This window comes from Salvelinus fontinalis, unplaced genomic scaffold (assembly GCF_029448725.1).
Source record: "Salvelinus fontinalis isolate EN_2023a unplaced genomic scaffold, ASM2944872v1 scaffold_0011, whole genome shotgun sequence".
NCBI classification, from domain to species: domain Eukaryota; kingdom Metazoa; phylum Chordata; class Actinopteri; order Salmoniformes; family Salmonidae; genus Salvelinus; species Salvelinus fontinalis.
Genome location: NW_026600220.1, coordinates 47104 through 62624, shown reverse-complemented (window position 1 = coordinate 62624; position 15521 = coordinate 47104). Strand labels below are relative to the sequence as shown.

The 15521-nt window shown below is 46.0% G+C and overlaps 1 protein-coding gene across 2 annotated transcripts in view; it reads left to right on the top strand.

The window, feature by feature from the left end:
* The window catches only part of chrna6 (cholinergic receptor, nicotinic, alpha 6), a 57526-nt gene extending 44154 nt beyond the window's left edge, over nt 1-13372 (top strand). Inside the window, exons 8-10 of one of the 2 annotated variants that reach the window (XM_055910473.1) lie at nt 6115-6262; nt 6742-7008; nt 12115-13372. In XM_055910473.1, the coding sequence (XP_055766448.1) occupies nt 6115-6262; nt 6742-7008; nt 12115-12240 (541 nt within the window). In that variant the 3' untranslated portion in view covers nt 12241-13372. The remainder of the gene's footprint in view (nt 1-6114; nt 6263-6741; nt 7009-12114) is intronic. The other variant, XM_055910474.1, reaches the window with a different exon arrangement.
* The last annotated feature ends 2149 nt before the right edge of the window (nt 13373-15521 follow it).

Sequence of the window (15521 nt, the reverse complement as noted above, 5' to 3'; positions counted from 1 at the left end):
GACTCGTAGCCCGACTCTTAGCCCGACTCTTAGCCCGACTCTTAGCCCGACTCTTAGCCCGACTCTTAGCCCGACTCTTAGCCCGACTCTTAGCCCGACTCTTAGCCCGACTCTTAGCCCGACTCTTAGCCCGACTCTTAGCCCGACTCTTAGCCCGACTCTTAGCCCGACTCTTAGCCCGACTCTTAGCCCGACTCTTAGACCGACTCTTAGACCGACTCTTAGACCGACTCTTAGACCGACTCTTAGACCGACTCTTAGACCGACTCTTAGACCGACTCTTAGCCCGACTCTTAGCCCGACTCTTAGCCCGACTCTTAGCCCGACTCTTAGCCCAACTCTCAGACCAACTCTTAATCCAACTCTTAGACCAACTCTTAGACCAACTCTTAAACCAACTCTTAAACCAACTCTTAAACCAACTCTTAAACCAACTCTTAAACCAACTCTTGATCCAACTCTTAGCCCAACTCTTAGCCCAACTCTTAGACCAACTCTCAGACCAACTCTCAGACCAACTCTCAGACCAACTCTCAGACCAACTCTCAGACCAACTCTCAGACCAACTCTCAGACCAACTCTCAGACCAACTCTCAGACCAACTCTTAGACCAACTCTTAGACCAACTCTCAGCCCAACTCTCAGCCCAACTCTCAGCCCAACTCTCAGCCCAACTCTCAGCCCAACTCTCAGCCCAACTCTCAGCCCAACTCTCAGCCCAACTCTCAGCCCAACTCTCAGCCCAACTCTTAGCCCAACTCTCAGCCCAACTCCTAGACCAACTCTTAGACCAACTCTTAGACCAACTCTTAGACCAACTCTTAGACCAACTCTTAGACCAACTCTTAGACCAACTCTTAGACCAACTCTTAGACCAACTCTTAGACCAACTCTTAGACCAACTCTTAGACCAACTCTTAGACCAACTCTTAGCCCAACTCTTAGCCCAACTCTCAGACCAACTCTCAGAACAACTCTCAGACCAACTCTCAGACCAACTCTCAGACCAACTCTCAGCCCAACTCTTAGCCCAACTCTTAGCCCAACTCTTAGCCCAACTCTTAGCCCAAATCTTAGCCCAACTCTTAGCCCAACTCTTAGCCCAACTCTTAAACCAACTCTTAAACCAACTCTTAAACCAACTCTTAATCCAACTCTTAAACCAACTCTTAAACCAACTCTTAGACCAACTCTTAGACCAGCTCTTAATCCAACTCTTAGACCAACTCTTAGCCCAACTCTTAGCCCAACTCTTAGCCCAACTCTTAGCCCAACTCTTAGCCCAACTCTTAAACCAACTCTTAAACCAACTCTTAATCCAACTCTTAGCCCAACTCTTAGCCCAACTCTTAGCCCAACTCTTAGCCCAACTCTTAAACCAACTCTTAAACCAACTCTTAAACCAACTCTTAAACCAACTCTTAGACCAACTCTCAGCCCAACTCTCAGACCAACCCTTAGACCAACTCTTAGACCAACTCTTAGACCAACTCTTAGACCAACTCTTAATCCAACTCTTAATCCAACTCTTAATCCAACTCTTAATCCAACTCTTAATCCAACTCTTAAACCAACTCTTAAACCAACTCTTAGCCCAACTCTTAGCACAACTCTCAGCCCAACTCTTAGCCCAACTCTTAGCCCAACTCTTAATCCAACTCTAGATCCAACTCTTAATCCAACTCTTAATCCAACTCTTAAACCAACTCTTAAACCAACTCTTAGCCCAACTCTTAGCCCAACTCTTAGCACAACTCTTAGACCAACTCTTAGACCAACTCTTAGACCAACTCTTAGACCAACTCTTAATCCAACTCTTAATCCAACTCTTAATCCAACTCTTAATCCAACTCTTAAACCAACTCTTAAACCAACTCTTAGCCCAACTCTTAGCACAACTCTCAGCCCAACTCTTAGCCCAACTCTTAGCCCAACTCTTAATCCAACTCTAGATCCAACTCTTAATCCAACTCTTAATCCAACTCTTAAACCAACTCTTAAACCAACTCTTAGCCCAACTCTTAGCCCAACTCTTAGCCCAACTCTTAGACCAACTCTTAGACCGACTCTTAATCCGACTCTTAATCCGACTCTTAATCCGACTCTTAATCCGACTCTTAATCCGACTCTTAAACCGACTCTTAAACCGACTCTTAGCCCGACTCTCAGCCCGACTCTCAGCCCGACTCTCAGCCCGACTCTCAGCCCGACTCTCAGCCCGACTCTCAGCCCGACTCTCAGCCCGACTCTCAATCCGACTCTCAATCCGACTCTCAATCCGACTCGTAGCCCGACTCGTAGCCCGACTCGTAGCCCGACTCGTAGCCCGACTCGTAGCCCGACTCGTAGCCCGACTCGTAGCCCGACTCGTAGCCCGACTCGTAGCCCGACTCGTAGCCCGACTCGTAGCCCGACTCTTAGACCGACTCTTAGACCGACTCTTAGACCGACTCTTAGACCGACTCTTAGACCGACTCTTAGACCGACTCTTAGACCAACTCTTAGACCAACTCTTAGACCAACTCTTAGCCCAACTCTTAATCCAACTCTTAATCCAACTCTTAGACCAACTCTTAGTCCAACTCTTAGTCCAACTCTTAGACCAACTCTCAGCCCAACTCTCAGCCCAACTCTTAGCTCAACTCCCTTCTCTCAGCCCAACTCTTAGACCAACTCTTAGACCAACTCTTAGCCCAACTCTCAGCCCAACTGTCAGCCCAACTGTCAGCCCAACTCTTAAACCAACTCCCAGCCCAACTGTTAAACCAACTCTTAGACCAATTCTCAGCCCAACTCTCAGCCCAACTCTCAGCCCAACTCTCAGCCCAACTCTCAGCCCAACTCTCAGCCCAACTCTCAGCCCAACTCTCAGCCCAACTCTCAGCCCAACTCTCAGCCCAACTCTTAGCCCAACTCTTAGCCCAACTCTTAGCCCAACTCTTAGCCCAACTCTTAGCCCAACTCTTAGCCCAACTCTTAGCCCAACTTTTAGCCCAACTTTTAGAACAACTCTTAAACCAACTCTTAGACCAACTCTTAGACCAACTCTTAATCCAACTCTTAGACCAACTCTTAGACCAACTCTTAGACCAACTCTTAGACCAACTCTTAGACCAACTCTTAGACCAACTCTTAATCCAACTCTTAAACCAACTCTTAAACCAACTCTTAAACCAACTCTTAAACCAACTCTTAATCCAACTCTCAGCCCAACTCCTAACTCTTAGCCCAACTCTTAGCCCAACTCTTAGCCCAACTCTTAGCCCAACTCTTAGCCCAACTCTTAGACCAACTCTTAGACCAACTCTTAGACCAACTCTTAGACCAACTCTTAGACCAACTCTTAGACCAACTCTTAGACCAACTCTTAGACCAACTCTTAGACCAACTCTTAGACTAACTCTTAGACCAACTCTTAGACCAACTCTTAGACCAACTCTTAAACCAACTCTTAAACCAACTCTTAGACCAACTCTTAGACCAACTCTTAAACCAACTCTTAAACCAACTCTTAAACCAACTCTTAAACCAACTCTTAAACCAACTCTTAAACCAACTCTTAAACCAACTCTTAAACCAACTCTTAGCCCAACTCTTAGCCCAACTCTTAGCCCAACTCTTAGCCCAACTCTTAGCCCAACTCTCAGACCAACTCTCAGACCAACTCTCAGACCAACTCTCAGACCAACTCTCAGACCAACTCTCAGACCAACTCTCAGACCAACTCTTAATCCAACTCTTAATCCAACTCTTAATCCAACTCTTAAACCAACTCTTAGACCAACTCTTAGACCAACTGTTAAATCAACTCTTAGCCCAACTCTCAGACCAACTCTTAGACCAACTCTTAATCCAACTCTCAGCCCAACTCTCAGACCAACTCTTAGCCCAACTCTTAATCCAACTCTTAGACCAACTCTTAGTCCAACTCTTAGTCCAACTCTTAAACCAACTCCCAGCCCAACTGTTAAACCAACTCTTAGACCAACTCTCAGCCCAACTCTTAGCCCAACTCTTAGCCCAACACTAAGCCCAACTCTTAGACCAACTCTCAGCCCAACTCTTAGCTCAACTCTTAGCTCAACTCCCTTCTCTCAGCCCAACTCTTAGACCAACTCTTAGACCAACTCTTAGCCCAACTCTCAGCCCAACTGTCAGCCCAACTGTCAGCCCAACTCTTAAACCAACTCCCAGCCCAACTGTTAAACCAACTCTTAGACCAACTCTCAGCCCAACTCTTAGCCCAACTCTTAGCCCAACACTAAGCCCAACTCTTAGCCCAACTCTTAGCCCAACTCTTAGCCCAACTCTTAGCCCAACTCTTAGCCCAACTCTCAGACCAACTCTCAGACCAACTCTTAGACCAACTCTTAGACCAACTCTTAGCCCAACTCTTAGCCCAACTCTTAAACCAACTCTTAGCCCAACTTTCAGCCCAACTTTCAGCCCAACTCCTAGCCCAACTCTCAGCCCAACTCTTAGCCCAACTCTTAGCCCAACTCTCAGCCCAACTCTCAGCCCAACTCTTAGCCCAACTATCAGCCCAACTCTCAGCCCAACTCTTAGCCCAACTCTTAACCCAACTCTTAAGCCATCTCTTAGACCAACTCTTAGCTGAACTCTCAGCCCAACTCTTAGCCCAACTCTCAGCCCAACTCTCAACCCAACTCTTAACCCAACTCCTAAGCCAACTCTTAGACCAACTCTTAGACCAACTCTTAGACCAACTCTTAGACCAACTCTTAGACCAACTGTTAGCCCAACTCTTAGACCAACTGTTAGCCCAACTCTTAGCCCAACTCTTAGCCCAACTCTTAGCCCAACTCTTAGCCCAACTCTTAGCCCAACTCTTAGCCCAACTCTCAGACCAACTCTCAGACCAACTCTCAGACCAACTCTCAGACCAACTCTCAGCCCAACTCTTAGCCCAACTCTTAGCCCAACTCTTAGCCCAACTCTTAGCCCAACTCTTAGCCCAACTCTCAGCCCAACTCTTACCCCAACTCTTAGCCCAACTCTTAGCCCAACTCTTAGCCCAACTCTTAACCCAACTCTTAGACCAACTCTTAGACCAACTCTTAGACCAACTCTTAGACCAACTCTCAGCCCAACTCTCAGCCCAACTCTCAGCCCAACTCTTAAGCCAACTCCTAAGCCAACTCTTAGACCAACTCTTAGACCAACTCTTAGACCAACTCTTAGACCAACTCTTAGACCAACTCTTAGACCAACTCTTAGACCAACTCTTAGCCCAACTCTCAGACCAACACTCAGACCAACTCTTAGACCAACTCTTAGACCAACTCTTAGACCAACTCTTAGACCAACTCTTAGACCAACTCTTAGCCCAACTCTTAGCCCAACTCTTAGCCCAACTCTTATGCCAACTCTTAGACCAACTCTTAGGCCAACTCAATATTAGGAAGGTGTTCTTAGTGTTTTGTATCAGTGTAGATTCTATTACAATACACTTAAGTTCTTATTTATTTTGTTTTCTGTGTTTGTTGTTCATCAGTGTACTACCTATATAATACAATATTATACAACACAATGCCTACACAATACAATACAATACAATAGAATACAATAGAATACCAATACATTACTATAGAATACAATAGCTATACATACAACACTATAGAATACAATACCAATACCAGTACCAATATAATACTATACACTACTATGCAATGCAATGAAATACAATGCAATGCAATACTATACAATAAAATGCAATACTATCAATACAATACAATGTCTATACAATAATAGACAATACAATACACTACTATACTATACACTGCTATACAATACTATACAATATGATACTATACAATACTATAGAAAACAATACAATACTATACAATACTATAATATACCATACCAATACTACTTTATTATATTTACAATACACTGAAGTACTGTTAATTGTTCTGTGTTCGTCAGGGTGCTACCCAGAGTCCTAGTGATGACAGTATTGTTAATTGTTCTGTGTTCGTCAGGGTGCTACCCAGAGTCCTAGTGATGACAGTATTGTTAATTGTTCTGTGTTCGTCAGGGTGCTACCCAGAGTCCTAGTGATGACAGTATCGTTAATTGTTCTGTGTCCATCAGGGTGCTACCAAGAATCATGCTGATGAGACGGCCCATAGACCAGGACGGCAAGGCCCTCTGTTCAGACAGCGGAGAGGATAGAGGAGCAGGAGGTGGAGGAGGAGGAGGAGGAGGGAAAGGAGGAAAGAAGAGAAAGAATAGTCTGACGGTGGGTTGGTTGGTGGGTGGGTGGGTTGGTGGGTGGGTGGGTTGGTGGGTGGGTGGGTGGTTGGTTGGGTGGGTGTCTGGTTGGGTGGGAGGGTGTCTGGTTTGTTGGCTGGCGGGTGGGTGGGTTGGTGGGTCCGCCGGTCGGTCGGTCGGTCGGTTGGTTGGGATTGACACACTGATCAATAGATGACTGAATGGTTTAATTCCTTCAAGTATCAATATTCCTTTCTGTTGTTCCACCTAGTCCCTGATGTATTCCCATAATGGTAGAGGTTAACATGTGGGGTAGATAATACACTGAGTAAATCTTTGGCCTCTGGATTAGGGTTACAAAAATCTGGTGACTTTCCTGGAGTCAGGATCAAATAAGCAGGACATGCAGGAATCGTTCAACTGGGATTTCTAGGAACCTTATGAATTCTATTCTATTCTATTCTACTCTCTCCTTTTCCATTCCATTGCATTCTATTCTATTCCCAGCAGGGAGGGAACTGCCTGGAGTTCGGAGACAACAAACTGACTGAGGGAGGATGTGGAGAAAGAGGGGGAAAGAAGTGCCCTTGCCCCTGCCAACATGGGAAGGAGACCCCAGAGACAACAGATCCGGGGAAACTGAGCCGCCAGCTGAGTCCTCAGAGCATCAACACGGTGGTGGCCTTCTCCGTCCTGTCCCCGGAGATTAAACAGGCCATCGAGAGCGTCAAGTACATCGCCGAGAACATGAGGAGCCGCAACAAGGCCAAAGAGGTGAGTGGCAAGCTAGTGTTAGCCTGCAATGGAGAAATACATTAGGTTTAGATTAATTAACACCAACTAGCTTTACCTTCAACAGGGCCAAAGAGGTGAGTGGGTGGGCCTGCAAGTTAGCTTTGTTGGAGTTCAATGGAGAAATACAGTAGGTTTAACAAGTGGGTGGGCCTGCAAGTTAGCTTTGTTGGAGTTCAATGGAGAAATACAGTAGGTTTAACAAGTGGGTGGGCCTGCAAGTTAGCTTTGTTGGAGTTCAATGGAGAAATACAGTAGGTTTAACAAGTGGGTGGGCCTGCAAGTTAGCTTTGTTGGAGTTCAATGGAGAAATACAGTAGGTTTAACAAGTGGGTGGGCCTGCAAGTTAGCTTTGTTGGAGTTCAATGGAGAAATACAGTAGGTTTAACTTTGGGTAAACACCAACTAACTTTAGCTTTATCAGGCCAAAGAGGTGAGTGACATTTTGTCTGTCATTTAGCACATGCGTTTATTCAGAGAACTTTTACAATACAGCTAAAGACCAAGGCCACAGAGGTTATAGGGTGGGCTAGAATTGGTGCATATGTTAGCTTTGTTAGCGCACAATGGAGAAATAGGTTCAGCTTTGACTAAAAACAAATCGCTTTAGCTTAAAAATGCCAAAGAGGTGAGTGGGTGGACTAGCATTAGCTGCTACCATTAGCTTTATTAGCGTACAATGGAGAAATAGGTTTAACTTCGGCTAACAACAAATATCTTCCACTAACGACAAGGTCAACGATGTGACTGGGTGGGAAAGCATTAGCGTACAGTATATGTTCGCTTCGTTAGCGCACAATATAAAAATAGATTTAATTTAGGCAAACAACAAATAGCTTTAGCTTCGGCAAACAATAAAAGCTTTAGCTTTAACCAAGGCCAAGAACGTGTGTACAGTTAGCCCATACAAAGCTCTGTTAACGTTGAGGGAATAGTTCTCTCGCACTGGGTCTTCATAACAAAGATCATGTTCGCAACTCTGTTTTTCGGGATGTTCACCCATTGTTTGTTGACACTCCCTTGTTTATAATATCAACCAAGTGGATTATTGTTGGATGGAACACTGTTCAATATCCCTAATGAGTTTAAAAAGTTCTCTCTCTGTACAATACAAGAGAAAATAGTTACAAGACTTGTGTCACGATCGTGTGGCGGATTGACGGACCAAAATGCAGCAGTTGGAAAATAAGCCATCTTCTTTTATTTTAAAAGATGACAAAAAATAAACACGAAACACTTTAACAAAACAACAAAACGACCGTGAAGCTACAAACGTTGTGCACATACATACAGGCTACAAACGTTCTACATAGACAATTACTCACAACCAATGAGAGCCTATGGCTACCCTAAATAAGGCTCCCAATCAGAGACAACCGAAATCAGCTGTCTCTAATTGGGAACTCATTCAGGTAACCATAGACTCTCCTAGATAACTAAACATACATAGACAACGCTAGACATCTACACTCAACACAAACCCATATACTACACAACAACCCCTATACCATAAAAAACACCCAAAACCAACAAAACAAAAACATTCCCCATATCACACCCTGACCTAACTAAAATAATAAAGAAAACAAAGAATACTAAGGCCAGGGCGTGACATAACCCCCCCCTTGAGGCGCGAACTCCGGGCGCACCATACACAGTCTAGGGGAGGGTCTGGGTGGGCTTCCATCCACGGTGGCGGCTCCGGCTCTGGTCGCGGTCCCCACGTCACCACAGTACCTAACCACCTCCTTAGCTTCTTCAAAATGACCCCTCTCCACATTAACCCCATTGCATTAAGGGGCAGTTCCGGACTAAGGGACAGCTCCGGACTAAGGGCCAGTACCAGGGTAAGGGGCAGTACCAGGATCAGGGTCATTACCAGGGTAAGGGGCAGCACCAGGGTAAGGGGCAGCACCAGGGTAAGGGGCAGCACCAGGGTAAGGGGCAGCACCAGGGTAAGGGGCAGCACCAGGGTAAGGGGCAGCACCAGGGTAAGGGGCAGCTCCGGACTGAGGAATGGCAGCTCCGGACTGAGGGACTGCAGCTCCGGACTGAGGGACTGCAGCTCCGGACTGAGGGACTGCAGCTCCGGACTGAGGGACGGCCCATGGCTGGCTGACGGATCTGGCTGCTCATGGCTGGCTAACGGATCTGGCTGCTCATGGCTGGCTAACTGATCTGGCTGCTCATGGCTGGCTAACTGATCTGGCTGCTCATGGCTGGCTGACAGATCTGGCTGCTCATGGCTGGCTGACGGATCTGGCTGCTCATGGCTGGCTGACGGATCTGGCTGCTCATGGCTGGCTGACGGATCTGGCTGCTCATGGCTGGCTGACGGATCTGGCTGCTCATGGCTAGCTGACGGATCTGGCTGCTCATGGCTAGCTGACGGATCTGGCTGCTCATGGCTAGCTGACGGATCTGGCTGCTCATGGCTAGCTGACGGATCTGGCTGCTCATGGCTAGCTGACGGATCTGGCTGCTCATGGCTAGCTGACGGATCTGGCTGCTCATGGCTAGCTGACGGATCTGGCTGCTCATGGCTGGCTGACGGATCTGGCTGCTCATGGCTGGCTGACGGATCTGGCTGCTCATGGCTGGCTGACGGATCTGGCTGCTCCTGTCTGGCTGACTGATCTGGCTGATCCTGTCTGGTTGGCGGCTCTGGCAGATCCTGTCTGGTTGGCGGCTCTGGCAGATCCTGTCTGGTTGGCGGCTCTGGCAGATCCTGTCTGGTTGGCGGCTCTGGCAGATCCTGTCTGGTTGGCGGCTCTGGCAGATCCTGTCTGGTTGGCGGCTCTGGCAGATCCTGTCTGACGGACGGCTCTAGCGGCTCCTGTCTGGCTGGCGGCTCTAGCGGCTCCTGTCTGGCGGACGGCTCAGTGGGCTCATGGCAGACGGGCGGCTTTGCAGGCTCATGGCAGACGGGCGGCTTTGCAGGCTCATTGCAGACGGATGGCTCAGATGGCGCTGGGGAGACAGATGGCTCAGATGGCGCTGGGGAGACGGATGGCTCAGATGGCGCTGGGGAGACGGGCAGTTCAGTCATTGCTGTGCAGACGGCAGACTCCTGCCGGCTGAGGCGCACTGTAGGCCTGGTGCGTGGTGCCGGGACTGGTGGCACCGGGCTGGGGACACGCATCTCAGGGCTAGTGCGGGGAGCAGCAACAGGATGCACAGGACTCTGGGGACACACAGGAGGCTTGGTGCGTGGTTTAGACACTGGTGGTAAAGGGCTGGAGACACGCACCATATAGCTAGTGCGTGGAGGAGGCACTGGTGGTACTGGATTGGGGCGGGGAGGTGGCGCCGGAAATACCGGACCGTGCAGGCGTACTGGCTCCCTTGAACGCCGAGCCTGCCCAACCTTACCTGGTTGTATGCTCCCCGTCGCCTGACCAGTGCGGGGAGGTGGAATGACCCGCACCGGCCTATGTAGGCGAACCGGGGACACCATGCGTAAGGCTGGTGCCATGTACGCCGGCCCGAGGAGACGCACTGGTGACCAGATGCGTTGGGCCGGCTTCATGACATACGGCTCAACGCTCAGTCTAGCCCGGCCGATACGTGGAGCTGAAATGTACCGAACCGGGCTATGCACGCGTACAGGAGACACCGTGCGCTCTACTGCGTAACACGGTGTCTGCCCGTACTCTCGCTCTCCACGGTAAGTACAAGGAGTAGGCGCAGGTTTCCTACCTGACTTCGCCACACTCCCTTTAAGGCCCCCCCCAAGAAATTTTTGGGTTGTACTCACGGGTTTCCAGCCTTGTCTCCGTGCTGCCTCCTCATATCGCCTCCTCTCGGCTTTCGCTGCCTCCAGCTCTTCACGAGGGAGGCGATATTCTCCAGGTTGATCCCAAGGTCCATCTCCTTCCAATTCGTCCTCCCAACTCCAGAAATCCTGTGTAGGTAGGTCCTGTTGCCGCCTTCCATGCCGCTTGGTCCTATGGTGAGTAATTCTGTCACGATCGTGTGGCGGATTGACGGACCAAAATGCAGCAGTTGGAAAATAAGCCATCTTCTTTTATTTTAAAAGATGACAAAAAATAAACACGAAACACTTTAACAAAACGAACAAAACAACAAAACGACCGTGAAGCTACAAACGTTGTGCACATACATACAGGCTACAAACGTTCTACATAGACAATTACTCACAACCAATGAGAGCCTATGGCTACCCTAAATAAGGCTCCCAATCAGAGACAACCGAAATCAGCTGTCTCTAATTGGGAACTCATTCAGGTAACCATAGACTCTCCTAGATAACTAAACATACATAGACAACGCTAGACATCTACACTCAACACAAACCCATATACTACACAACAACCCCTATACCATAAAAAACACCCAAAACCAACAAAACAAAAACATTCCCCATATCACACCCTGACCTAACTAAAATAATAAAGAAAACAAAGAATACTAAGGCCAGGGCGTGACAACTTGAGTGAAAAATAAGTCCCGTGTTCTTTGTGTTGTCTTCTGAGGTTGAACTCTCCCCTTGGGGGTAAAGCTGTCTTTGATATGTAAAGTACTTCTCTTCTCAATCAGCTTTGCCAGGCTGCCTGTCTGCTTCAGACACTTTGGTGTGTGTGTGTGTGTGTGTGTGTGTGTGTGTGTGTGTGTGTGTGTGTGTGTGTGTGTGTGTGTGTGTGTGTGTGTGTGTGTGTGTGTGTGTGTGTGTGTGTGTTTGATTCTGACACTGATGAATACCATTAACATACTAATGTTGTATCTGTCAGTTATAGTAGGGGGACGCTTCCACAAGTAGTCAGCTCAGTTTTACCTTTCTTTCTTTCTTCTCATCCTCACTTTTTACCCAAACCTCCGCCTTCCTTCATGGTCCAAAATCATCTCTCTCTCTCTTTCTCTCTTTCTCTTTCTCTTTCTCTCTCTCTCTTTTTCTCTTTCTTTCTCTCTCTTTCTCTCTCTCTCTTTCTCTCTTTCTCTTTCTCTCTTTCTCTTTCTCTCTTTCTCTCTCTCTCTCTCTTTCTCTCTCTCTCTTTCTCTCTCTCTCTTTCTCTCTCTCTCTCTCTCTTTCTCTCTCTCTCTTTCTCTCTCTCTATCCCTCTCTCTCAGGTGGAGGATGATTGGAAGTACGTTGCCATGGTGATAGACAGAATCTTCCTGTGGGTGTTTGTGACGGTGTGCATCCTCGGAACCCTCGGCCTCTTCCTGCAGCCTGTCATTGGCTTCCTGTCATAACCCAGAACCAATAAGGGCTCACTGACACCACCGGCTGCCTCCACGTTTCGACCAGTCACCAATCAGTGTTGTCAGTCCATCGCCACCAAATGGACTCGTTGGTTTTGTGTTGTAAATTCTAAATAAATAAATGACACAATCATACTGTATACATGGTAGACACCAAGAACCAATCAACAGTCACCAATCGGAGTCGCCGGGTATGAGTTAGAACCAAAAACCAGTCAGAGCCGCTGGATGTGAGTCATAACCAATTACCAATCACATAAATCAGGTTTCTGTCGTGAACCAATCCCAGTTATTGTGCTATTGTGTCTCAATCAATCAGATTGACATGACACAGTGCATTCTTGTAAAAAAAAATAACTACAACCAACCAATCAGAGATCCCGTTCTTGCCTGGCGATTAGAACACATCCATGTGATTTAGAACACGACATCGATGTTGTTCTTATCAATGTTCTAGAAGGTATAATTGGCAAGGCCTCAGTAAATACGTGCCGGATTAAATTAGCCTGAACGGTTTCCATCCAGAAATAGCAGCTTCCTCTTCTATACAGATATTAATTAATCTAAGGGATTTCTATCATCCGATTCCATGACTATTAATTTGTGTTTTTTTTTTCATTCTTTTTAATTCAGTTTCTGGATTCAACGATCTCCTGAAATACAATAAGTAGATCATGCATGATGGACAGCCATGAATGGCTGCTTCCCAATTGGCACCCTATGCCTTACATAGTGCATTGCTTTTGACAGAGCCCTGTGGGCAGCACTATGGGCCCTGGTCACAAATAGTGCACTATATAGGGAATAGGGTGCCATTTGGGATGCAGGCAATGGTTGACCAGGGCCTCTGCATCTATATATAATTACTATAAGACAATTCTATAATAATTATAATTATATTACTATACAGTACTGTCAGATTTTAGGATAACAGTTTTTTTTTTAATGGTTATTGTCATTAATCCAACGCATTAAAGCTTTTCGTTGTTTGTTTAATTAGCAATGCACACCTCGCTCTCAAGTGACTGTCACTTTGGTACCGATGTTTCCTGCTTTCTGTATAGTATGGATGCACTACTTTATGGATTTGGAATAAATGCAATATTCTCCAAAAATATGAAAAGCTTCTCACTGATCTGTACTGTTGATAGACTGTAGATAGACTGTAGCAGTATGGTGTCTGTTTATAGACTGTAGCTAGACTGTAGTAGTATGGTGTCTATTTATAGACTGAAGCTATACTGTAGCACTATGGTGTCTGTTTATAGACTGTAGCTAGACTGTAGCAATATGGTGTCTGTTTATAGACTGAAGCTAGACTGTAGCACTATGGTGTCTGTTTATAGACTGTAGCTAGACTGTAGCAATATGGTGTCTGTTTATAGACTGTATATAGACTGCAGTAGTATGGTGTCTGTTTATAGACTGAAGCTAGACTGTAGCACTATGGTGTCTGTTTATAGACTGTAGCTAGACTGTAGCAATATGGTGTCTGTTTATAGACTGTAGCACTATGGTGTCTGTTTATAGACTGTAGCTAGACTGTAGCAGTATGGTGTCTGTTTATAGACTGTAGCACTATGGTGTCTGTTTATAGACTGTAGCTAGACTGTAGCAGTATGGTGTCTGTTTATAGACTGTAGCACTATGATGTCTGTTTATAGACTGTAGCTAGACTGTAGCAGTGTGGTGTCTGTTTATAGACTGTAGCTAGACTGTAGCACTATGCTGTCTGTTTATAGATTGTAGCTAGACTGTAGCAGTATGGTGTCTATTTATAGACTGTAGCAGTATGGTGTCTATTTATAGACTGTAGCAGTATGGTGTCTGTTAATAGACTGTAGCTAGACTATAGCAGTATGGTGTCTGTGTATAGACTGTAGCTAGACTGTAGCAGTATGGTGTCTGTTTATAGACTGTATCTAGACTGTAGCAGTATGGTGTCTGTTTATAGATTGTAGCTAGACTGTAGCAGTGTCGTGTCTGTTTATAGACTGTAGCTAGACTGTAGCAGTATGGTGTCTGTTTATAGATTGTAGCTAGACTGTAGCAGTGTGGTGTCTGTTTATAGATTGTAGCTAGACTGTAGCAGTATGGTGTCTATTTATAGACTGTAGCATTATGGTGTCTGTTTATAGACTGTAGCTAGACTGTAGCAGTATGGTGTCTGTGTATAGACTGTAGCTAGACTGTAGCAGTATGGTGTCTGTTCATAGACTGTAGCTAGACTGTAGTAGTATGGTGTCTGTTTATAGACTGTAGCCAGACTGTAGTAGTATGGTGTCTGTTTATAGACTAGCCTGTAGCAGTATGGTGTCTGTTTATAGACTGTAGCTAGACTGTAGCAGTATGGTGTCTGTTTATAGACTGTAGCTATACTGTAGCAGGATGGTGTCTGTTTATAGACTGTAGCTATACTGTAGAAGTATGGTGTCTGTTTATAGACTGTAGCTATACTGTAGAAGTATGGTGTCTGTTTATAGACTGTAGCTATACTGTAGCAGTATGGTGTCTGTTTATAGACTGTAGCTATACTGTAGAAGTATGGTGTCTGTTTATAGACTGTAGCTATACTGTAGCAGTATGGTGTCTGTTTATAGACTGTAGATAGACTGTAGCAGTATGGTGTCTGTTGATAGACTGTAGATAGACTGTAGCAGTATGGTGTCTGTTGATAGACTGTAGCTATACTGTAGCAGTATGGTGTCTGTGTATAGACTGTAGCTAGACTCTAGCACTATGCTGTCTGTTTATAGACTGTAGCTAGAATGTAGCAGTATGGTGTCTATTTATAGACTGTAGTAGTATGGTGTCTGTGTATAGACTGTAGCTAGACTGTAGTAGTATAGTGTATGTTTATAGACTGTAGCTAGACTGTAGCAGTATGGTGTCTGTTTATAGACTGTAGCTAGACTGTAGCAGTATGGTGTCTGTTCATAGACTGTAGCTAGACTGTAGCCGTATGGTGTCTGTTTATAGACTGTAGTAGTATGGTGTCTGTTTATAGACTGTAGCTAGAATGTAGTAGTATAGTGTATATTTATAGACTGTAGCTAGACTGTAGCAGTATGGTGTCTGTGTATAGACTGTAGCTAGACTGTAGCAGTATGGTGTGTGTTTATAGACTGTATCTAGACTGTAGCAGTATGGTGTCTGTTTATAGATTGTAGCTAGACTGTAGCAGTGTCGTGTCTGTTTATAGACTGTAGCTAGACTGTAGCAGTATGGTGTCTGTTTATAGATTGTAGCTAGACTGTAGCAGTGTGGTGTCT